Source organism: Aureococcus anophagefferens (assembly GCF_000186865.1).
Source record: "Aureococcus anophagefferens unplaced genomic scaffold AURANscaffold_14, whole genome shotgun sequence".
Lineage (NCBI taxonomy): Eukaryota > Pelagophyceae > Pelagomonadales > Pelagomonadaceae > Aureococcus > Aureococcus anophagefferens.
In genome coordinates, this window is record NW_008705574.1 from 291,538 (window position 1) to 315,092 (window position 23,555).

Consider the following 23,555-nt stretch of genomic DNA (forward strand, 5'->3'; position numbering starts at 1 on the left):
TTCAGGCCGCAGAGCTCGTAGGCGAGGATCGCGAAGCTGTAGACGTCCGCCGCGGTCCCGTACGTTTCCCCGCGGACGACCTCGGGCGCCATGTAGCGGACGCTGCCGACGCCCGTGAGCGCGTAGCGGCCGGACGCGCCCCGGTCCTGCTTCAGGGCCACGGCCAGGCCAAAATCCAAGAGCTTGAGCCGCCCGTCGCCCGTCAGCCCCAAATTCTCGGGCTTGACGTCTCGGTGCAGGACGATCGCGCCGTTGAGCGCGGCCCCGGAGTGCAGGAAGTCCAGCGCCGCCGCGAGCTCTTTCAGCACGCGGAGCCGCTCGCGCGAGGGCCAGGCCTGGAGCGCCATGGACCGCTCGTCCGGGTCCGCGACGTTCTTCAGGCGCATCGCCCGCATCACGTCCGACTCGAGCCACTCGAGCAGCACGCACGGCAGCCCCGCCGCCGTCGCGCCGCAGCCCAGGCCCTCGACGATGTGGTCGTGGCGGATGCGCGCCAGGAAGTGGACCTCGCGGAGCAATGCTTTTCGCTCGGCGTCGGAGTCCGCGAGCTCTTTGCGCAAAATCTTCAGCGCGTGTTTCTGGCCGGCTCTCTGGCCCCGGGGCACGACGCAGCCGTGGATCGTCGCCTGCTGGCCGAAGCCCTCGGGCTCGGCGCCGATATTTTGGAGCTGGTCGTAGTCGAAGGACGGGACCTCGAAGTCGTCGTCGAGGAGGTGCCGGGGCAGCTCCCTCGTGGTTAACGTCTCGCCGCAGTGCTCGATGTCGTCGTCGGCGCGGAGCTCGGGCGGCAGGGCGCCGAGGCGCACGGACACGCGCCGGCCCTGGACCCACTTGGGCGCCTCGGACCCCTCCTGGCTCAGGAACGAGTTGCGCTTCTTCGCGGGCGCGGGACGCGCTTGCTCGCCGCCCGCCGCGTCCGCCGCGGGCGTCGGACCGGAGTCGGACGGCGACGGACGCGCGGCCCACGACTTGAGGAAGGACGGCCGCTTCTTCGGAGGCGGCAGGTCGTTGGGCGACAGCGCGCGGATCAGCTCCAGGCGCGTCTCGCAGTGCGAGACGTCGACGCCCTTGACCTCGGCGTACTTGCGCAGCGTCTTGACGTTCATCGTCCCCAGCGACCCCGAGGGCAGGTCGTCCTCCGCGGGCGGCGCCGGCGGGGACTCCGCGGGCGGCGCGATCGGGTCCGGCGGCGACGGCGGCTGCGCATCGTCACCACTCATCGCGCGGCAGCCCCAATTTCCAAAACCTTCCGAATCGGCTTGCAGTGCAAGTTGCAGTACTTGAAAAAAAAGAAATGGGATTGGCCGACGCGCGAGTCCGCCCGTGCTCCCCAACGACCGGGCGCCAGACGCACGTATGGGAGCCCTCTTTACGAGCCGGGGCCCGGGACTGCTTGGGTATTCGGCGCGCGGCGGCCGGCGGCGCGAGCTACCGAATCGCGAAGCCGCCGCCGGTGAAGCGCGTCTTCGCGGACTGGGCCGCCGCGAGCTGCTGCTGCGCCTGGAGCTTGCCCAGGGACGCGTCCTCGTCCTCCATCTCCTTGATGAGCTGCTCGCGGCGCTTCTGCTCGTAGTACTTGCGCTTGACGTCCTGGAGCTCGCGCGTGAGGCGCTCGATCTCGTACTTGTACTCGTTGACCTGGGCCTGGTACATGTTGAGCTCCGAGGCCATGGACTTCATCTGGCGCGTCTTGCCCCGGAGCGACGACTGGTAGACGCTGAGCTGCTCCGCGACCTCGGGGCCCGGCTGGCGCGCGAGGATGTTCTTGAGCTCGAGGTACAATTTCTCCTTCTCCTGGATGAGCAGGTCCTTCTCGACGACCTCCTCCGTCTTCGTGATCAGCCGCTTCTGCAGCGTCTGGATCTTCTGGATCATCTCGTACGTCGCCGGGTCGCTGCCCTCGAGCTTCCGCCACCGGTGCACGTTCATGGGGTTCTCCAGCTCCTCGCTCAAAGCCTTGACCTTGGTCTTCTCCTGGAGGAGCTCGCGCTGCACGGCGATGAGCTCGCGCCGCAGGTCGTCGACCATGGACGACGACCCGTTCGCGATGCCGAGCTCGCGCTGCACGTCGCGGACCTTGAGCCGCAGCACCTGGACGTCCATGACGCGCGCCGTGTACTGGGCCTCGCCCTTGCGCAGCGTCGACATCTGGATCTTGAGCTTCTCGTAGAGGAGCGCGAGCTCGTCGTTGCGGCGGATGAGCTGCGTGCCGAGGATGTCGCGCTCGTTGATGACCTGGTCGTACTCCTTGCGCTGCGTGAGCGCCTCGTCGTCCATGCGCCGGATCATGGAGGCCAGGCGCCGGATCTCCGCGTCCTGCTTGTGGATGATGTCGTCGTTCGACTCGATGAGGCGCCGCATGCGGCTGATCTCGTTCCGCATCTGCTCCGACTGCTTCTCGACCTTCTGGTGCGCGAAGGACTCCTTGACGAGGGCCTCGTCCTTGGCGGAGATCTCCTCCTTGAGCTGCTCGATCTGGTGGTTCATGATCTTGAACTTGCGCTTCATCTCCGCGATCTCGTCCTGCGCCTCCAACAGATTCTTCGAGTACAGGTTCCGGTCCGACCGGACGCTCTCGTAGAGGTGCTGCTGCTGCTTGAGCTTGGCCTCCCACTCCGAGACCTTCTTCTGGAGCTCGTTGACGCGCATGTCCCGGAGCTTGACCTCCTCCATGGCCTGGAGGTACAGGTTGCGCTGCTCGGACGCCTCGACGCCGTAGCGCTCGCGCTCCTTTTCCAATTGATAGATGATCTTGCGCTGCTTGACGGTCTCGGCCTTGAAGGCGTTCATCTCGTTCTCCAGCGAGTAGGCGATGCGCTCCTGCTCCTTGACGTGGGTCTCGCTGAGCTTGATCTGCTGCTCCGCGCGCTGCGTGTCCTTGGCCGCGAGCTTGGCCTCGCGTTCCAACACCTCCCGCTCCTTCTCCTTCTTCTCGTTGAGGCGCTTGAAGGAGTCGAGCTCCTTCTGCAACGCCGTGATCTCCATCTGGGCCGTCAGCAGGGGCGTCTTCGACTCGTCGAGGAGCTTCTTGTACGTCAAAGCCGCGCGATGCTCGCGCTCGATCTTCCGCTCGAGCTGGCCCTTCTCGATCGTAATGCGCACGATCTCGTCCTTGCGCGCCTTCATCTCCTTCGTGAGGGACACGGACTCCAGGTGCTGCTGCTGGTTCTTCGTGATCTGCTCCTCGAGGTCCTCCGTGAGCTTTTGCGTCCGCTGGTACAGCGTGTCGTAGTCGCGCAAATACTTGTCCATCGTGTTCCTAGCGTCGTTGAGCTGCTTCTCCAGCTGGCCGATCTGCGTCGCTGATGTTGTTACTTCAGCATTAAGCTGCTCCTGCTCCGCCGTGCGCTTGTCGAGGGACGCGCGCGTGTCGCGGAGCTCGCGGTCCAGCCGCTCGCGGCGCCGCTGCTCGCGCGACACCTCGGCCTGGCGCGCCGTGAGCTGCTCCTCCAAAGATTCCACCTTCGCGCGCAGGCCCGCGATGTCGACCTCCATCTCCTCCTTGTGGCGGTGGACCTCGGCGAGCTGGCCCTCTAAAGCGCGCGTCTGCTGCGTCTGCTCCTCGGACTGGCGCTGCAGCTCGTCGCGCGTGCCGATGAGCTCCTTGACCATGGACTCCTGGCCGCCGGAGAGCTTGGCGCCCTTCTCCACGAGCTTCGACAAATTGGAAATCTCCTCGCGGAGCTGGGTGATCGTCTCCTTGGCGCGCGACTCCTTGCCCTGGGCCGCGTCGACCATCTTCCACGCCTTCTCGATCTCCTTGCGCAGCGTGCCGATGGTGTTCTGGTCGTCCTGGCTCAGCTTGAGCGCCGTGTGGACCTTGCTGGCGTTGTTGACGATCTCCGTGTTGAGCTCGCGCACCTTCTTGATGAGCTTGCGCTCGTGGTCGTGGGACCGCTTTAGCGCGCGGTGGATCTTCTCGTACTCCGCGCGGAAGCGGTCGAGGGACCGGTCGCCGGCGAGGGTCGCCAGCACCTCCTGGAAGTCGCGCTCCAGCGCCTCGAAGGCCGACAGCGAGAACTCGGCCTCGGGGTCGTCGCCCATGCCGAGCTTGAGGCCCGGCGCGTCGGGGTTGTCGATGTCGACGTCCATGGTCGTCTACGCGGCGCGGCGGCGCGGTCGCGGCGCGGCGCGGCGCGTCAGTCGCGGTCGACCACTAAAAACAACTCGGGGAGCCGCGCGTCGGGGCAGCGTCGTCCACGCGGTCCGCGACGTCGACCGCCGCCGGCGCCGTCTAGCAGCCCGAGCGCCGTTGCGGCGAAGATACATTTGCCCTTCACAAATCTAAGCGCATAAACGGCTTAGCGCTGCCAAGGACGGCCGGCCTGTGCTGCCTCGCGGTCCAGCGCGTCGTGGTCGGAGGCGCCGCCGTCGCGTAAGTTCCTCGCCGCGCCGGCGTCGGCGCGTGGAGCGGCGACCACCATGGGCCAGAAGATGGGCAAGGGCCACGTCGTCGAGGCGGCGGAGCCCTTCCTGAGCCTGCCGCAGTCCGCCGTCGACGAGCTCTGGCGGTCCTTCAACCTGAACACGGAGGGCTGGGGCCTCAACCCGGCGCAGTTCACGCGCATGCTCGGGGCGCTGACGCAGACGCTGCAGCTCGACGACGACGCCGCCCGGGACCTCTACGGGAAGCTCTTCGAGGTCTTCGACACGGACAAGAACGACCTCATCGACGCGCTCGAGTTCCTGGCGACGATCGCCGCCATCTCGGGCATGGACGCGAACAAGAAGATGATGTTCGTCTTCAACCTCTACGACTTCTCCGAGAACGGCGAGCTCATGCTCGACGAGGTCACGCTGCTCATGAAGTCGACGGTCGTTGGTTTGTCGAAGATCTCCCTCGACACGCCCCCGTCCCTCAAGGAATTCGAAGCGTTGGCGAAGCTCGCCCTCGGCTGCGAGCTCTCCGTCGACGGGAAGCCCGTCCTCGAGAACACGGCGACGATCTCGCGGACCAAGTTCGTGACGTACTGCGACTCCAATCCGACGATGTCGAGCTGGCTCGCGCACTACGACGACGTCGGCGCGCCGCCCGCGGAGACGGCGGAGAAGCCGGCCATCGCCGACGTGGCGTCCCTGGTCTTAGCCGCGGACGCGACGAACTTCAAGAAGCGCGTGGACAAGAAGGAGTGGCTCGCGACGAAGGACGTCGGCCTGGGCGACGCGCCGTGCGAGGCCGCGCACGTCCAGCTGATCCCCACGGAGCCGCCCGCGTCAGTCTCGACGAAGCCCGACTCGACGCTCGAGCTGTCCTGGGTCTTCGGCTTCGGCGCGCCGGGCGTGCGCATGAATTGTCATTATTGCGCCACCGGCGCGGTCGCGTTCCACGCCGCGGAGGTCTGCGTATTGCAATCCGTGGGCACCGAAGAAGAGGGCTTCAAACCGAGGCAGGAGTTCTTCCTGGACCACGGCCTGTCCATCTCCGCGCTGGCGCTCTCCGCCGACGGCGCGACGCTCGCGTCGGGCGACGGCGGCGACGAGGCCAAGGTCTGCGTCTGGGACGCGGCCACTAGGGAATCCAAGGCCGTCTTCCGCGGCTTCCACAGGGGCGCCGTCACGGTGCTGGACTTCTCCAAGTGCGGTAAGCTCCTGCTGTCCGTCGACGCGCGGGACCACCTCGCGCTCTGGGACCTCGCGGCCAAGTCCAAGGTCGCGTCCTTCGTTTTGGGTAAAAAGACGTACGCGGCGTGCTTCACGGCCCACAGCCTCTGCTTCGTCTCCTGCGGCGCGGACCACGTCACCTTCTGGATGGCGTCGGGCCAGGACAAGTACAACTTCGCACCGAAAGCGGGCCTGCCCGGCGCCGCGGGCAAGAAGGCGCGGACCTACACGTGCGTGAAAGGCTTGGACGCGCCGCCGGGCGGGTCGCCCGCGGACGACGCCTTGGTGGCGACGGCGTCGGGCGACGGCGAATTACTGCTCTGGAAGGGCCGCAACTGCTTCCAGACGACCGAGGCCCACGTCGGCGCCATTGCGGCGTTGCACTTCACGTCCGGCGGCACGAAAACCGCTTTATTGACGACGGCGGGCGTCGACGGCAAGGTCAAGATCTTCCGCGCGGACACGCTCGACATCCTGTGCCAGATGGATCTCGCGACGCTCCCGGCCGTCGGGTCGCCCGTGGCCGTGTGCCTGCACCCGCTGGGCGAGAAGTGCCTCGTGGGCACGACGGACGGCGAGCTGTACGAGCTCGCCGCGCTGTCCACGGTGCCGCCCGTGCCCGAGGGCGAGGAGGGCGGGCCGCCGCCCGTCGGGTCCGCCCTCGGCGGCGGGCCCCTCGTGCGCGGGCCCTCGGGCAGCGGCGGTTTGGTGGCGCTCGTCGCGTCTCCCTCCGGCGCGTTCTTCGCGACGGCGGGGAAAGACCGCGCGGTCACGGTCTTCGACGCGGAGTCGAAGAAGACGCTGTTCCGGGAGGTCCTGCAGTCCGCCCCGACGTCGGTCTGCTTCTCCGCGGACAACACGTCGCTGCTCGTGGGTCTGGAGAAGGGCACCGCTTTGGTCTTCGCGATCGGCGACGACTTCCTCCAGGTGCAGACGCTGGACCCGAACCCGGCGCCGGAGGTCGAGGAGGGCGCGGAGCCCGCGGAGCCCGCGGAGCCGGACCCGGACGCGCCGCCGCCGGCGGCCGTCATCGACTGCAAGTGGGCGTCCGACGGGACCATCGCGCTCGCGTGCGACGACAAGGTCCACTTCTTCACGTCGACGGATTACGTCTTGAACGGGGCGGGAAAAGGGTGATTCAACGTCGCTTCAACGTGGGTGTTCCGCGCGCGCGCGTTCCAGAAAAAGCATCCACGCTTCGAGACCGCTCCAAGAGATGATCGCTCGTCCAAAAATCAGCCGAAACGAGCGGAAAACGACCGAGATAGGAGCCTTTGAAGTTGGGAATTTCGCACCCTTTTGCTGCCCAGGTCTTGAAGGGCACGGCCCAGGTCTCGGGCGTCGTGTCGAAGATGGACTTCGCCGAGGGCGCGCCGCTCCTCCAGGTCGGCACCGTGGACCTGGATTTGGCCATCATCTCCTCCGAGGACGCGTCGTCGCCGGCGCCGGACGCGGCGAAAGACGTCGCGTGGCAGACGGCGACGTGCCCCGTCGCCTACGGCTACAAGGGCGTCGTGTCGTCGTTGTATTTCGCGACGCCGGCGGACGCCGGCGTCGTCGCCGCGGCGCCCGCGCTGGGTCTGTGCGCGGTCGGCGACCAGTTCGGGTCCGTCGATCTGCTGCCGTACCCGTGCCTCGACAAGTCCGGCTTCCAGTCGTCCGCGGGCCACGGCCCGGGGCTGTGCGGCGTGGCATTTCTCACGGGCGAGACGAACGGCCTACTCAGCGGCGGCGCGTCCGACGGCTGCGTCTTCCAGTGGGTGCTGGACGTCGACGAGCGCGTCGACGAGGCCGACGCCGCGGACGCGGCGGACGCGCCGCCGCCGGACGACGACGAGGAGGTCGTCGTCGACTATAAGGCGGAGGACGACGAGACCTTGGTCGACGGCATCGACCTGGAGATCGAGGACAGGAGCGACAAGTTCAAGGCCGTCCGCGGCGACGTCGTCGCGAAATTGTTCGAGCTCGAGGACGTCGACCCCGAGGCCGAGGACGCGGTCGACAAGTTCGACGCGACGGCGCCCTTCAAGGACACGGTCGTCGCGCCCGCCGCCGAGCCCTACCTGGGCCCGGCCGTGACGAACGACGACCTCGTGCTCGACTGGGTCCACGGCTACGCGGGTCAGAAAATGACGTCAAACGTCCGCTACAACGTTAGCGGCGACGTCGTCTACCCCGCGGCCTGCGTGGGCATCGTGCTGGATAAAACGAAACGATCCCAGCGCCACATGCTCCGCCACACGGACGTGATCACGGCGACGGCCATGCACCCATTGGGCGAGTTGTGCGCGACGGCGCAGGTCGGCGACGCGCCGACGGTCGTCGTCTGGAACACGCTCGACGGCGTCGTACAGCGCACCTTCTTTTTAAACGCGGGGAGTCGCGCGTGCTCCGCGCTCGCCTTCTCCGCCGACGGGAAATATCTCGCGTGCGCGGCGCAGAACGACGACCACGACGTCTCCGTCTTCGACTGGGACGACGGCGCGCTCGCCCGCGCGGGCCCTACCGGCGGCAAGAAGGTGCTGAGCATGGCCTTCAATGCCGCGGGCACGAAGCTCGTCTACGGCGCCGTCGACTCCTTCGGCGTCGCGTCGCTCGTGGGCCGCGGCGTCTGCGTGAAGCGCGGCATCTTCGGCGCGGCCGCGCGGCGCCAGACCGTGCCCGCCTGCGGCTGGATCACGTCCGGCGAGGGCGTCGAGGAGGCCGTCATCGGCACGGCGTCCGGCGGCGTCTTCAAGTTGGACGGCCGCGCCATCGGGTCCGGCGAGAAGATGCACAGCGGCCCCGTGACGTCCATTTTCACGTGTCCGGTTCTCCCCGGCGCCGAGGACGGGCCGGAGACGTCGGCCGTGGCGCTCGTCACGGGCGGCTACGACGGCAAGGTGAAGCTGCTGACGCCCGAGCTCGAGATGAAGATGGAGTTCGATTTGGGTAGGCCGGACTACGACGCCGTGGTGTCGTCCGTGGCGTCGGCGTGCCTGAACGTCGACCGGCGCAAGGTCTTAGTGGGCACCAAGGGCTCGGAGATCTACGAGTTATCGACGCTCGACGAGTCGGACGTGAACAAGGGCGCGCTGGTGACGGGCCACTGCCGGGGCAAGCTCGCGGCCGTCGCCGCGCACCCGATCCTCGGCGAGCTCGCGACGGTCGGCGACGACATGACGCTGCGGACCTGGGACCTCGCCGCGAAAAAGCAGCTCCGCGCGCTGAAGCTCGAGGAGTGCTCCCGCGCGCTCAACTTCATGCCCAACGGCCACCTCATCGGCCTCGGCCTCGGCGCCGAGGAGGCCGCGTCGTCGAAGACGGGCGTCGTCCTGGTCGTGTCCACCCTGAAGCCGTCCCTCGAGGTCGTCAAGGAGCTCAAGGACACGACGGCGGCCATCACGTGCATCAAGTTCTCGCCCGACGGCGAGGCCATGTGCGCGGGCGCCGCGGACATGAAGATCTACGTCTACGACACGCTCAACAACTTTGTGCTGAAGGCGACGTGCGTCGGCCACACGGAGCCGCCGCGGACGTTGGACTTCACGGAGAACTCGGCCTCCGTCATGTCGTGCTCGTCCGGCCCGCAGTTCGAGTGCGTCGTCCACGACGCCAAGTCCGGCGACGTCCAGGGCGACGGCCTCTCGGAGCAGGCCAACGAGCCCTGGGACGCCTGGACGTCGACCATCGGCTGGGGCGTGCTCGGCGCCTACCCGGCCTTCTCCAAGACCGACGACCTCACGAGCTGCTCGCGGTCCTTCGACAAGGAGCTGCTCGCGACGTCCGACGACTACGGCACGGTGAACCTCTACCGCTGGCCCTGCGTCGCGCCCGGCGCGCCCGCGAAGACCTTCGTGGGCCACGGGCCCCGCGTCGCCATGGTCCGCTTCACGCCCAAGTCCGACTTCCTCGCGTCCGCGGGCGAGACGGACCGGTGCCTCTTCCAGTGGTCCCGCAAGCGCAACGTCGGCCCGGAGAAGGCGTCGCTGGACGACGAGGCCGCCGCGGCGCTCGCCGCGTCGTTGGCGCCCGTGGGCCTCGCGCCGCCGCCCGAGGCGCCGGAGGCGACGTGGAAGGACGAGGTGCTGCCCCCGTCCGAGGACCCGACGGCCGTCGACGCGCCCGCGCGGGCGCCGGTGCTCCAGTTCGCCTACGGCGTGCCGACGACGAAGGAGAGCGTGGGCTACAACGCCAAGGGGGGCGTGACCTACGCGGCGGGCCGCCTGGTCGTGGCCTACGACGGCAAGGCCCACAAGCAGGTCTTCTACGAGGGCTGCACGAAGCCCATCTCCGCCTTCGCGGTGTCCGCCGACGGCGCCTACTGCGCCGCGGGCGAGTGGGACTCCGTGGCGCCTTTGAAGATCCTGGACGCGTGCACGCTCGTCGAGGTCGCGTCGCTGCCGCCGCGGCTCCGCGGCGCGATGACGCGCCTCGCCTTCTCGCCCTGCGGCAAGTTCGTCGCCGCCGTGGGCACGGGCTTCGGCAAGGCGCAGACGGTCTGCGTCTGGTCGAGCCCGCGCGGCGACTGGACGGACGGCGCGCATTTGGCGAGCACGCCGTGCGCGCTCCACGCGTGCGCGTTCCTCGCCTTCGGCACGGCGGCCTGCGCGTCGGCCTTCGACGTCGCCGTCGGCGGCGTCGGCGCCGCCGTCGGCACGCCCGACGTCGTCTTCCTCAAGCTCCGGGGCCGCAACCTCGTCGCGGCGGACACGTGCGTGCCCGAGGGCGGTTTAGGCGCGTACCTCTGCGGCGTCTGCTGCGGCGACGCGCTCCTCGCGGGCACCCAGGGGGGCATGCTCGAGAAGTGGACCCAGAAGTCGGCGGCCCACGCCGGCTTAGTGACGCGCGTGGCCTGCGAGACGGCGCACGGCGGCGGCGCGGCGTGCGCGACGGCCACCACCGAAAACCGCTGCGTCACGGGCGGCGCCGACGGCTGGGTCAAGGTCTGGGCGACGGCGGACCTGCAGATCCTGAGCTCCTACTTCCTGGGCGAGGCGCCCGTGCGCGGCGTCGCGTGCGACCTGAAATTCTTACGGGTCGCGGCGACGACGGCCAACGCGCTCCTCCACGAGGTCGTCACGGACAGCGGCAAGGCCTGCGTATTGTTGGAGGGCGAGGAGCGGGGCGCGCGGGGTTTGGCCGTCCACGAGGGGACCTTCGCGTCGTGCGGCGACGCGGGCTTGCTGCGGTTGTGGGACCTCGCGACGGACCGGAAGCTCTGCGACTACGACGTCGGCTTCGCGGCGCGGGCCTGCGCGTTCTCCCCGTCGGGCCAGCACCTGTGCGTGGGCGTGGGCTCCGGCGCGCCCGCGCTCGACGTCGACGGCCGCTTCGTGGTCCTGGACGTCATCAAGGACGAGGCGACGGGCGGCTATTCCCTGGCGAAAATCGCCGAGGGCCACAACGCCAAGGCCCACGTCACCTGCGCCGCCTACTCGCCCGACGGGTCCGTCCTCGCGCTGGGCTCCGCGGACAACATCGTCTACCTCTACACGGTGTCCGGGCTCACGCCCTACGAGCTCTTCGCGGTCTTCGACAAGCACGACGCGCCCGTGCTCCAGCTGGACTTCTCCGCGGACAGCAAGTACGTCCGCGCCGTGTCGACGTCGCTCCAGCTCCTGGCCTGCTCCTGCCTCAGCGGCGAGGAGGTGCCCCTGAACACGCTCAACGACGTCGCCTGGGCGACGGAGACCGTCTGCGTGGGCTACGAGAAGATCTGCCTCTGGCCCGACGAGCCCGACGGCGACCCCGTCGTCGCCACGGCGCGCCGCGCCGACACCATGGCGTCGGCGACGCTAAACGGCGCCCTCAAGGTGCAGGCGTACCCCTGCATCGACCCGGACGCGGCCGTCGTCTCCGTCCACGCGCACGGCGGGCCCGTGTCCTGCCTGAACTACGCGTCCGAAGCCGCGCTCCTGTCTTCCGGGTCGCTGGACTCCCTCGTCCTCAAGTGGGCGCCGACGCCCGCGGTCAAGGTCGAGCTCCCGCCCGTCGTCGACGACGCGGAGGACGCCTAGGCCCCGGGCCCTCGCGTCGCCTCTTCCCCGCCCCCTCCTCCATCCCCCGGTCTTAAATGGGACGCGAGCCGAGCCAGGTCGCGAGAAGTGGCGCCAGCCTTATTTGCTTCCGAGTTGCTGGCCAGCGCGCCGCGATCCCTAGGACGCGGCCCCTGCTTCGCTCGGCGGCGGGCCGCGCGGTTGCGGCGCCGCCGCGTAAAATGTTGCTCGGATTTTGTGTTGTTTGGCACGGATTTGGGTGTCTTTCCTGCGTTGAACCAAGTCCTCGCGATCGCGCGCGTTCACTCACACGGATCGATCGATGCATGTGTTAAAAGGGAAACCCGGCGTCGCGCGCGAGTCCGGCGTCGATACACGGCTGGGCGCAGCCGTTGTCCCTCCAGAGGCACTGGTCTTCCTCGAAGTTCCGCGGGTCCGCCGCGCAGGGATCGGCGACGGCGCGCTTGAGCCGGCGGTACTCGGCGAGCTTGCGTTTCAGCGGGCGGACGTCGCGTCGCACGCGGGCCGACGCGTTGCGCCAGATCGCGTAGTCGGCGGCCGCGCGCGCCTCGAAGCCGGTCGTCTCGGCCCACTTGCGGACGCGCGCCATCTGCGACGCGTCCGCGTGGACGAGAGCGTCGCCGGTCCTGTCGTCCCGGGCCCCGGCGACGCTGGAGTCCTTCGCGCTCACCGAGAGCACGTCGCCGAGCGGCAAGCCCAGGCGCGTCGCCAGCAGCACCATCGTCTCGTCGAAGAGCTCCGTGGTCCCGACGAGGTCGTAGACGTCCAGGAGCTTGTCGACGTCGCCCGGCCGCGGCGCGGATGCGAGGTCCGTTCGCAGGTAGTTCCAGAGATAGTCCGTGTGGGATCCGAGTTTGTTTTGTATTTTGTGGTCGGAGTCCTTCCCGTGGTGTCTCGTGACTCTGAAGAAGAAGAACGCGGAAACGCTCCGCGCTATGGGTTCGCGCACGACCGTCCAGAGGAACGCGCGCCAGGTGCCGCCCTCCTGGAATTCATGCATGAACTTCACGAATGTCCCGTGATTCGCATAGACCGCCGGACTCGTCGTCGTCGCTTTCACATCGTGCTGGGAAGCAAAGCGAGTGGAAGCGAAGCCGACGTGGCCGTGTCGCGAAGCGACGCGCCGCGCGACGCCGGCGGCGGTGCTGCTCGAGCACTTCTGGATCTTGATGAAGATGATCGACGTCTCCGAGACGTTCGCCGGTCTCGTGTCGTAGCGCGGGCCGAGGCCCGACGGCCGCTCGGGCCGCGCGACCCGCTGGCAGCACTTCTTCCCGTGGCATGGGTCTTTCCATTGGCAATCCGCCTCGCGATCACACGCTTTTTCATGCATGTTGAGGCACGACTCGTACGCTCGCGCGCCGAGCAGGCAAGCCGCGAAGATGAAGGCGGCGACCATCAGGATTTTAAAGGTGATGAAGCGGCCGCTTGAGATGTGCTTGAGCGATCTCCACAACGACGCCGGCGCCATGATGCTCGACGTCGATCTGAGAGAGGAAGAGAAGCGCATGATGATCCCGGGCCGCCAAAAGTCCACTGCGCACCATTCGCCGACGTGGGCGGAGCGCAAGCGGTCCTTCCCGCGGTGGGAGGGCGACGACGGCCTCGCTGTCGACGACTCGGAGGACGCCTTCGAGACGTCGCGCGCCGCGTCCCATCGCGCGCCGTCATTGGTCGCTGACGAGAAACCGAACATATTTGCTACTACCAACGTCACTCTTCGGAGAATGACGACAGCCTTAGAACAGATACCCGAGACCCCCGCGCCGCGACGAGTCGTCGCGAGTCGGTCGCGCGCTCGGCGGCTCACGCGCGCGCCCGCCGCAGGTACCAGTTCGTGCGCAATAAGGCGCCGCTGAGCTCTAAGCTCACGGTCATCGGCGCCGTCTTCGTCTTAGCGATCGTCGCGGTGTGGGGCCAGCTCCTTCTGAAGCCGCCCCCGTCGCCGACGCCGCGGCCCACGGCGGCGCCGGTCGCGCCGCCGACGAGAGGGTCCAGCAGGACCCGGCCCCTAGTCGCCGCCATCCTTCTCCGGCTGGTACTTGGCCATCTCCTCCTTGGCCGCGGTGAGCGCGGGCGGCTCGGCCGCGCGCTCGAAGAACGGCGAGTTGAGGTAGAGGTCGAAGACGAAGGCGGAGATGCCGAGGAAGAAGACGGAGCGCTTGACGATGCCGCCGATGCCGTAGTCGAAGGCGTCGAGGGGGTCGTCGGGCTTCCGGCCGCCGAGCTGGCGCGCGACGGCGTCGGTCTCCGGCAGCTCGAACTTCGGTAAAGCGAAGCCGCCGCGGTCCTCCGCCGGCTCCGGCGCGGCCTTCCGCGCGCGCTTCGGCGCGCCGCCGGCGCGCCGCGCCTCGAGCTGGGCGTCGACGGACGAGCCGAAGAGCTTGCCCGGCTCGTCGACGATGAGGTCCTTGGCGTCGCCCGCGAGCGCCGCCGCGTTCGAGTCCGCGGCGGCGGCGGCCGCGCGCGCGGCCTCGAGGGCCTCCATCTTCGCCACGGCCGGCGACACGTCCCGCGCCGGCGCGGTGACCTCCGCGCCGTCCATGGGCGCGCCGATGGCCTCCGCCGTCGGGAACGCGAAGGCCGGAGGCGCCACCGGCGCCTCGGCCGCCGACGACGGCTTGGCGGCGCCGCTCTTGCGCCGCTTCTTCTTCTTCGCGGCGAGCGCCGACGGTGGCCGAGGTCGCGGTGCCATGCGGAACGCGTCGACGGCGAGCACGCCGGCGATCACGAGCAGTAAGAGCCGTCGCGGCCGCATCATCGTGCTTCACGATCTGAGGCGATTCAGCATGTTGAACGAGGGCAGCCGACATTACCCCTCGGGAGTTTTGGGTGCGGCACTGCGGGATACAGCATCCCCGCGGAGAGCTCCCGGAGCTGCAACTGCAAGGGGATATAAATCTAGATGGGGTGGCAGGCGAAACGCGAGGTCCTCGTACTACTCGGGGCCGCCGCTAGCGTTTTCTTTCTTCTTCCACGCCGCAGCGCGCGGGCTGAGTGCAACGATGGCGGGTCGCGCGGCGCGGCGCGGCTGCGGAACCCTTCGACGGGGCGGGGCAGCGAATTTGGGCTGCTGAGATCATTGCGTTGGCTCGCGAGCGCGACGGTTGTTCGGCGGCGGGACGAGAGGGCGGCGGTGTGAGTCGAGTGTGCGATATTTTCTTGTCCTTAGAGGTTGGAGGCGCCCTATGGGTACCCGCGGGGGGCTCGAAACCTTCAGGACACACTTTTCCCACGATCTCAGAGCCTGCGCAGCCCCGGCGCCGACGGTGTCGCAACACAGTTTCTCGGGCAGCGTGCGGGCATTCGAGGTCGAGAACTTTTCGTGTCCTGAGATGCTCGAGCCCATCCATAGGTACCAACGAAGGGCTCTGCAGCGCCAGCAGACGGTCCACGACCATCATCATCGCGAACACGTCCAAGAGCTGCCCCAAAACCCCCTTCCTCGCGTGGCGCCAAACCGGACACGGTGCCCTCCAGCGCGCCTCGGTTTCCTTCCACCGGACCCGAACCGCCCGGACGCGTAAGTCTTGTCGCGGGCGCCTTCGCGGGGGAGCGAATACCGCTGCGGTCCGTCTGGGGCCGCGTCGACGACGGCGGCGTCGAAAAGTCCCCGGCCAAAAGTCGTCAACATTGCCCCAAAACGATGGGTTGCAGTACGAGGAGCTCGCGCAACATAATCTCGTTGAGCTGCCACCCCATACTATTTATTACCCCTTGGCAACTGTGCGTCGGGGCTGCCATGCCCGACCATGGCTTCGCCCCGGCGTACAAGAAGATCAACTACCCGGACCGGCAGCGGCGGGACATGTCGCTGAAGAGCGCGTCGATGATCTCCCTGACGACGCGGCCCCTGTCGGCGCCGAGCCTCGAGTTCGTCGACACGGCCCCGGGCACGCGCGGCGCCGGCGCCCGCCCCCGCCGCCCCGCGGCCCCCGGGAGCGCCCGGCGCGCAGGTACAATCTGCCGTCCATCTTCGCGCCCAGCAACTCGCACCAGGTCAAGCGCCTGGGCAGCTCCTGGGCGTACTCGACGGGGCGGACGAAGTCGCGCGCGCGCCGCGTCGTCGCATTCATCCGAGAGCGCCCATCGGAACGGCAGAGAGCCGAAATCTCGATCGCGCAGGCTCACGCCCGAGGGCATGAACTACATCTGCTCCCACCCGCTCCAGCGCCGCTTCGACGGCCAGCAGCTCGGGCCGGGCTCCTACCACCCGGCCCTCGCCATGAACGGCCGCCTCATCTCGCGCCGCGGCCTCTGAGCCCTATTCTCGGACCCGACGGATTGTCTCCGTCGCGTCCTTTGTCTTATTTCCAGCGACGAAGTCGGCGACGACGCGCCCTTCGACGCACTTCGACGCGCGCGAAATACGCGCAATACCTCGAGTTAACAGCCAGCCCTAGTCGCCGAGGAACAGGCGAATCGTCGACGTTCGGGGATCGCGCCTCGCGAAGACGAACCCCTCAGCGCCCCGATCCGTTACTACTCGCGCCCGGACGACAGCGCGACGACCGCGGCGTAGTCCTCGGGCGTGAGGGCCGTCGTCGTCGGGTCGTAGTCGCCCGTCGTGGACTTCCCCGACGCCGTGATGCTGTCACGGTGGTACTCGTGCCAGCCGCCGTCTCGGTGCTGCGAGGAGCCCTTCCAGTCCGCGACGCGGTCCGCCGCGGGCCGCGAGGCCGTCGCCCGGGTGATGAACTTGTAGACGCGCTCGAAGCTCGCATGCTTCGCGGTCAACGTTTCCAGCGCCTTCCAGGCCTTCTCGCTCACGTCCGCGAAGGCCTCGACGACGCCCTCGCCGAGGCCGCGCCGCTCGAGGTCCGCGACCTCGAGGCCGGCGAGCAGCGCCTGCCGCTCGAGCACGACCCAGGCGTTGGCGCCCCACATCCACGCGCCCTGCTCGAAGGCGCCGCCCTCGACGGAGTGCGCGCCCTTGGCCGAGTGCGCCGGCGCGGTGGCGTTCGTCGTCTCCTTGGGGCTGCCCTGGCCCTTGGCCTCGGCCTGGATTTCGTAGTGCGCGTAGACGATTTCTTGCAGCTTCGCGTCGCGCTGGTCATAGGCCGAGGCCGGGAAGCAGAGCACGACGAGGGCCAGGAAGCGGGGCGCCATCGTTCCGGCGCGAGACGCTGGCATCGGCACCATCCCCCGCGCGGCAGTATCATTTCTGAGGGCAGCAACCACCGAGCTTGTGGTACTTTTTCTAATCGAGAGGCTGCGTGGGCATAGACCGCATCCGCTCGTGGTCGCGCGCCGTCGACGCGTCCGTCGTCCTCGCGCCGGCCGGACCTCCTCGTCGAGGCCTCTCCCGCGCGCGCGCGGCCGCGCGGCGCGGGAGCGCGCCGCCCGCGGGCCATGGCGTCCTACCTGCTCGAGAGCCTGTCGACGCTCGTGCTCGGCGAGGAGGACGACAACCCGGCGTGCCTCAAGGTGCGCGGGTCATCCCCGCGCGCCCCGCCGCCTCGACCCCGCGCCGCGCGCCCGCCGCCGCGCCGCGCGCCGCGAGCCGCGCGCGCCCGCAGGACCCGTCGATCCAAGCTGTGTACGAGGCGCCGCACAAGGCGCGCCCCCCCGGCGTCTTTTCGCGGCGCGTGCCGGGACGACGCGTCTCTTTGTAGGCCCTCGGCGTGTCCCAGAACTTCAAGCCCTGGGAGCTCCGCGACGCGCTCCGGAACAACTGCGTGAGCCTCCTCGGCCGCACGTATTTCAACAAGTCCGAGAAGCCCCTGCTGCCCTACAAGCACAGCCTCATCGCCTACCACCTCATCGCCGACAACGTCAAGGTGAAGAAGGCCCAGGACCTCAAGCGGCTCATGGAGGAGGAGGCGCACCTCTTCCGGGGCAGACCCCAGGACGTGCTCCAGATCCTGCGGCCCGTGCACTGCGAGGGCATCGTCATGAACGGCCACGTGCGCGCCTGCGGCATGCTCGCCGTCGTCTACGAGGATTATGCGTTGGCCCAGGAGATCGACGACGTCATGCCGCACCAGAAGTACGTCATCCGCGTCTGCTACTGCGCGCGCGTCCACTACGTGAAGCGGCGCTACAGCGAGTTCAAGGCGCTCAACGAGCGCATGACCAAGGAGCTGCTGATGGTGCCGGGCTTCCCGGCGTCCGACGCGCTCTTCAAGATGGGCCTGGGCAACTACGACGCGCGCGGCCGCGCGCTCTGCCGCTACGTGAGCCGCATCCACGCGTCGCTGGGCGCGCGCGGCATGTTCAGCCCGCGCCTGCTCCAGTTTTTGGAGATCGACGCGGCGCGGGTCCACATCGAGGAGGACGGCCGCGTGTCGCGCATGCTCGACTCGACGGCCGCCATCTCGGGATCCGCGTGGCACATGGTCGACGAGTTCTGGCTCAAGCGCTGGCGCAAGTTCGTCCTCGGCCGCGCGGCGCGGCGCTACGAGCCGCCGGGGCCCATCACCAACGAGCGCTTGTTATTGCCCCGGGAGCCGCCGGAGGACGTGGACGAGGACCGCGCGTCGACGGTGCCGATCCCCGTGCGCCGCAAGGTCAAGGAGAGCTTCCGGGCCATGTCGTCGGCCGTCGCCAAGTACACCGTCGCGGAATCCTCCGAGCAGCTCGACCTGCCCGGGGGCATCCCGCGCAAGGACCGCGACGACGACGACGACGACGACGCGGAGGCCGCGACGATCGGCAAGCACTACCGGGCCATCAACTACAACCTGTGGATCTACTGGAAGATGGTCCACGGCGGCGGGCCCTGCATCACGCGCAAGAACAAGGATATTTTGTCTCCGCCGGCCTGCGGCACGGGCATGGAGGCCGTGAGCCGGCTCCAGCGCTTCGCGCGCGTCGTCAACGCGAAGCAGGAGAAGATCGCCAAGTACTGGAAGCACCTGAGCCGCACGGCGCCGGGCGTGCGCGAGGTGCTCGCCGACTTCGAGGAGCAGCGCATCAAGGACCGCGTGGACCGCGTCATCAAGGCCGCGAAGAACGAGCGCACGTCGGACCGCCTCCACACGGCGACGCGGTACACGCAGCGCATGTGGCGGTCGAAGAAGGCCTACGCCTTCAACGACGACAACGTGCGCGTCATGAAGCACGCCCAGGAGATCTTCGCCCTCGCCGACGGCGAGGTCGAGCACGCGTCCGCGGGCGCGCCGTTCGTCGTCGAGGAGGGCGAGAACATCATCTCCATGGGCACGACGGAGCAGTACGAGATCAAGTTCTCGGAGAGCGACGGCCCGGCCCTGCCCATCGGGCTGAAGAAGCACGCCTGCTCGGAGCTCACGTTCATCCACACGGTGGACGCGAAGAATTTGATCATGAAGAAGGGCCGCGACATGTTGGTGGAGGACTCCGTGCTGCTGGTGGTCCAGTCGTACCCCGTGTCGTCGCTGAGCCACGAGGCCGTCATGCACCGCCTCAAGTCGGCGAAGTGGCCCTTGGTGTTGAAGTTCGAGCGGCCGCTGGAGGACGCGGACGTGACGCTCATGCCGGACATTCTGGAGTTGGACCACGCGACGCCGGGCGGCCTGCCGGACGACATCAAGCTCCAGATGGTCAAGCGCCTGCTGAACAAGGGCCTGAGGGTGCGCAAGCACGGCCGCGCGGGCAAGCCCCACGACACGATCCTCTACCTCAACGAGACCATCGTCTTCTGGCAGGTGCGGAACGCGCTGAAGGCGCAGGCGGACTCGAAGATCGTGAAGAAGAAGAAGAACGTGCCCGAGGACGAGCAGGAGGAGGTCAAGGGCCTGTCGCTGAAATACGACCTCACGAAGGGCGTGTCGCTCTACGACCTCAAGTACGTCCGCGTGGGCAAGATCTCCGCGGCCTTCAAGCGGGCCGTCGCGAAGCGCGCGCCCGAGGCCAACTGCTTCACGATCTTCGCCGAGGGCCGCACGCTCGACTTCGAGTGCATCGAGGAGTTCGCCGACAGCGCCAAGGCGCGCACGGTCCTCGCCTGGGCCTTCGACAAGGTCATCGCCGAGGCCCGCGGCACGAAGATCTTCGTCGACAAGACGGGCGCGCCCATCGCGCGGACCGCGCCCAAGAAGCGCCTCCGCATGATCGTGGGGGCGCACTAACAGTACACAACCGAGTGCTATGGCACGTCGCGCGCGGCGGTGTCGACGTCGACGAGCGCGCCCTCTCCCGAAGATCTGCACAGCCAGCTATATCCCGTCGTTGCCGCGGTTTGTGAGCGCGGGCGCTGGAGGTTTTGCGCGCGCGCATCGGCTCGACGCCATGGCGGCTCCCGAGCTGCCGGAAGGTGCGCGCGCCCCGTGGTCGCGCGTTCCGGCACGCCCCGTCCCGCAGGCACGCTCAACATGTTCATCCAGAACAAGAACCTCGAGAAGCGCGCCCGCCGCGTCCGCTCGACACAAAAAGGCTGCCCCGCCCCCCCCGACCCAAAACATAGAAAACGCGATGGAACCCCAGGTACGGCCTGCTCGTGGACAAGGACGCCGGCTTCCTGCCGGAGAACTTCGTGGACTACCGCCTCGTGCCGCGCGCGGAGACGTTGGAGGAGGTCCGCGCGGTCGGGTTCATGAGCGACTTCCACCCCATGTTCACGCAGATCTCCGCGGACAAGAGCGAGTTCATTTTAGTCATCGTGGACCGGCAGCAGGTCTACGGCGACTCCTGGCGCGTCTGCCTCACCGCGGAGGCCCAGACGCGCGAGATGGCCCAAATAGAAGCCCAGGAGGCGGAGAAGAAGGCTTTGGACGACGCCATCGCCGCGGAGAAGGCGCGCCTCGAGGAGCAGCAGCGCGCGGCGGAGACGGCGGTCTACGAGGACAAGCCCTTCACGCCGCGGCCCTACGAGTCCGCGACGATGGCCGAGACCGCGGACGACGTCGCGGCGCTGACGATCCAGCCCGAGCGGCCTCTGATCAACTACACGCTCATCCGCCCCCTGGACTCCTTCGGCCACGCCGTGAACTTCGCCGACCGGTCGGCGGAGAACGAGAAGTACATCGAGCACCGCGCGCAGAAGAACCCCGACTTCGAACTGAACCGGCGCGAGGCGGACATCTCCCTCCAGGCGTCGCCGGCCGTGGATTCCGTGCACACGCAGACCTGGTACCGGCCCGTGAACATGGCGACGCAGTACGAGCCCGTCGCCGAGGACCCGGCGCCCGTGCCCGCGATTTCGCGGATCCGGGGCAAGGCCATCTCCGAGGGGGCGCTGCCGCCGGCGAACGCGGCCTACAGCGCCGAGGAGGAGGAGCAGCGGTCGCTGCTGGCGGCCCACGAGAAGGGCAACGCGCAGCTGGCCGACTTCCTCAAGGCGAAGCGGAGCGTCGTCGAGGCCGCGCTGCAGCAGAACGAGACCGTCGACGTCTTCCGCGACGCGTTCCACGCCGTCGGCGACGACGAGGCCGCGGTGTCGAACAAGGGCGAGAACGAGCTCAAGGAGTTACGGACCTTCAACGACATCGTCTACTCGAAGAACATGAGTCTGTGCGACATCGACTGGCACCCGACGCAGAAGGGCATGCTCGCCGTCGCGCCCGTGCGGAATTTCAACTTCGACGAGCGCGTGGAGATCTCGGGCCAGGCCTTCAACTCCTACATTTTGCTGTGGGACTTCGTGGATTTGATCCACCCGCAGCTCATGCTCGAGTCGCCCCAGGAGGTGTCGTGCTTCTCCTTCAACTCGACGCAGACGCACCTGGTGGTCGCGGGCGCGGTGAACGGCCAGGTCGTGCTCTGGGACATCAAGGCCGCCGTCGCGGCGCTCGTGCGCCGCCAGCACCGGTCGTCCATGGCGCGCGCGGGCGGCGGCGGCTCGGGAGGTTTAGCCGCGGGCGACGACGACGACGAGGGTCGGCCGCCGCCCGTGAAGCCCTGCGCGATCTCCTATCTGGACGCGACGCACAAGCGCGGCGTCGCGGACCTGACGTGGCTGCCGCCGGACTCGCAGATCAACTGGCGGGGCCAGTTCCTGGAGAAGAGCCTGTGCGAGGGGCCCACGCACCAGTTCGTGACCGTGTCCGGCGACGGCCAGGTCCTCTTCTGGGACACGCGCTACGCGGACATCGCCGCGGGCAACCTACCGAAGGTCGGCCGGCGCCAGGGCAAGCAGGACGACAAGCCGGGCAAGGACGGCAAGCTGCCCCAGGTCCTGTGGCTGCCCTTATTTCGCATGCAGCTCAAGCGTTTGGAAGGCGTGGGCGAGCTGTCGCTCTGCCGCGTGTGCCTGGGCTTCGAGGGCGCCGTCGCGGAGGACGCGGGCCGGCCCGACGCGCCGGACCGGCGGTCCCAGCTCTTCTGCTCGTCGGAGGAGGGCGAGATCGTCTTCGCGGACTGGCTCGCGAAGCCCGTGGGCCGCGACGGGTCGAAGAAGGACGACGACGACGACGACGACGAGACGCCCGAGTACGTCCAGTGGATGGCGCCGGACCACTCGCGGCCGGCGACCGTGCTCATGAAGTCGCCCTTCTTCCCGGACATGGTGCTCAGCGTCGGCGACTGGAACTTCCAGCTCTGGAAATTGGACCACCCGCGGCCCATCTTCTCGAGCCCGCAGGCGTCCGTGTCGCTGACGACGGGCTGCTGGAGCCCGACGCGGCCGGGCATGCTCTACATGGCGCGCAGCGACGGCTCCGTGGACGTCTGGGACCTCACGGACTCGTCCTACCGGCCCGCGGCGCAGCTCATGGTCGCGCCGACGCGGATCACGAGCATCAAATTCCTCAACCCCACGGCCATCTCGAAGCAGCAGCTCCTGGCCGTCGGCGACAAGGCGGGCAACCTGCACGTCTTCGACGTGCCGCGCAATTTGTGGCGGCCGTCGCCGAACGAGAAGGCGATGATGGCGTCGTTCGTCGAGGGCGAGGTGAGCCGCGTCGACTACATCGACAAGCGCGCGGAGTTCCGCAAGCGCCAGGCCGAGATGTTCGTCGACGACGACGGCACGGCGGGCGGCGGCGGCCAGCAGCCCGAGGCGGGCAAGAAGGAGGAGGGCGCGGCCGCGCCCGCCGCCGAGAAGGCGCACGCGGACGAGGCCGAGTTCGCGGGCGACGAGCTCGACGCCATCAACACGGCCTACAGCGAGCAGCAGGCCAAGTTCGTCGAGCTCATGGGCCTCAAGCTCGGCGACACGGGCACCGTCGACGTCGACAACGTCGGCGTCAACGTCGCCGGCTCCTAGGCGCGGGCGTCTCCGCGGCCGCGTCCAAGTCGCGCCCTCCCCACGCACGCTTACGACGCTAGACGAGGGTCAGGCACGACGCGCCCTGGGAGATGCGCCCTGTCTTCGCGTCGAAGGCGAACCGTTGGGCTTCGTTGGACGCGTCGCAGAGCGCGAGCTTCACGTCCGACGCCGCCGTCTCGAGGCAGTAGCCGTTGTGCATCATGCCGCCGTCGACGGCGATGGTCGTGTTGAAGGTGAAGCCCGCGCTGCCGGGGTTGGGGAGGCACGTCGCGACCTGGACGGGGTCGACGCTGATGGCCTCGAGGCACGCGCGCGCGCCCTCGTTCCTGACGTCGCTCCCGCGGACGCCCTTCTCGAGCGTCTCGCCGCTCCACGCCTGGTACTTGTCGCCGGCGTCGCATCCGGCGAGCGTCACGTTCATGAGGTCCGCGGACGCCTCGCGCTTCATGCATTCGCTGATGCACTGGGACTCGGGCATGGGGCCCGTGAAGCCGTCGGGGCAGGCGTCGCCCGTCATGACCTCGCAGTCGTTCATCGTGCAGCAGTAGGGCGTCGGGTCGACGGGCTGGGCAGCGGCCGCGACGGCCAGGGCGACGAGGATTCTCAAGGCCATGCTTATATCGACGATCGCGAGGGGAGTTTCAGGATCGTGCACACAAAGTTGTAGCGCGCACCGCACAAAAAAAATCGAGGTGGGTGTGGCCACCGGGCTGCATTGTGGAATGCAGCCGGAGTAGCCATGCGCTGGGTCGCCTGGGCCGCGGCCCTGCCGCTGGTCGCGCGGGCCGGCACGATCACGGCCGACGAGGCGCGCTGCATCGTCGACG

The 23,555-nt window shown here is 68.4% G+C and overlaps 5 protein-coding genes across 5 annotated transcripts; 2 read left to right on the forward strand and 3 right to left on the reverse strand.

Annotated features, from left to right (window-relative positions):
- Nucleotides 1–4,422: 4,422 nt before the first annotated feature.
- Nucleotides 4,423–11,600, forward strand: AURANDRAFT_65333 (hypothetical protein; the record flags this gene model as incomplete). The annotated part of the gene is made up of 3 exons (XM_009040197.1): nt 4,423–6,711; nt 6,912–10,085; nt 11,559–11,600. The coding sequence occupies 3 exons, from the start codon at nt 4,423–4,425 to the stop codon at nt 11,598–11,600; spliced, it is 5,505 nt and encodes a 1,834-aa protein (XP_009038445.1).
- Nucleotides 11,601–11,910: 310 nt separating this feature from the next.
- On the reverse strand, nt 11,911–12,600 carry AURANDRAFT_65334 (hypothetical protein; the record flags this gene model as incomplete). The annotated part of the gene is made up of 1 exon (XM_009040351.1): nt 11,911–12,600. One exon carries the CDS (start codon nt 12,598–12,600, stop codon nt 11,911–11,913), a length of 690 nt encoding a protein of 229 aa, XP_009038599.1.
- Nucleotides 12,601–13,611: 1,011 nt separating this feature from the next.
- AURANDRAFT_65335 (hypothetical protein) lies at nt 13,612–14,361 on the reverse strand (the record flags this gene model as incomplete). Its single annotated transcript, XM_009040350.1, has 1 exon — nt 13,612–14,361. The coding sequence occupies one exon, from the start codon at nt 14,359–14,361 to the stop codon at nt 13,612–13,614; it is 750 nt and encodes a 249-aa protein (XP_009038598.1).
- Nucleotides 14,362–16,082: 1,721 nt separating this feature from the next.
- AURANDRAFT_65336 (hypothetical protein) lies at nt 16,083–16,487 on the reverse strand (the record flags this gene model as incomplete). Its single annotated transcript, XM_009040349.1, has 1 exon — nt 16,083–16,487. The coding sequence occupies one exon, from the start codon at nt 16,485–16,487 to the stop codon at nt 16,083–16,085; it is 405 nt and encodes a 134-aa protein (XP_009038597.1).
- A 3,574-nt stretch (nt 16,488–20,061) lies between these two features.
- On the forward strand, nt 20,062–22,725 carry AURANDRAFT_28664 (hypothetical protein; the record flags this gene model as incomplete). Its single annotated transcript, XM_009040198.1, has 2 exons — nt 20,062–20,651; nt 20,871–22,725. Coding segments are annotated over 2 exons (2,445 nt in total), but the record flags the coding sequence as incomplete, so codon positions are not given.
- Nucleotides 22,726–23,555: the final 830 nt, after the last annotated feature.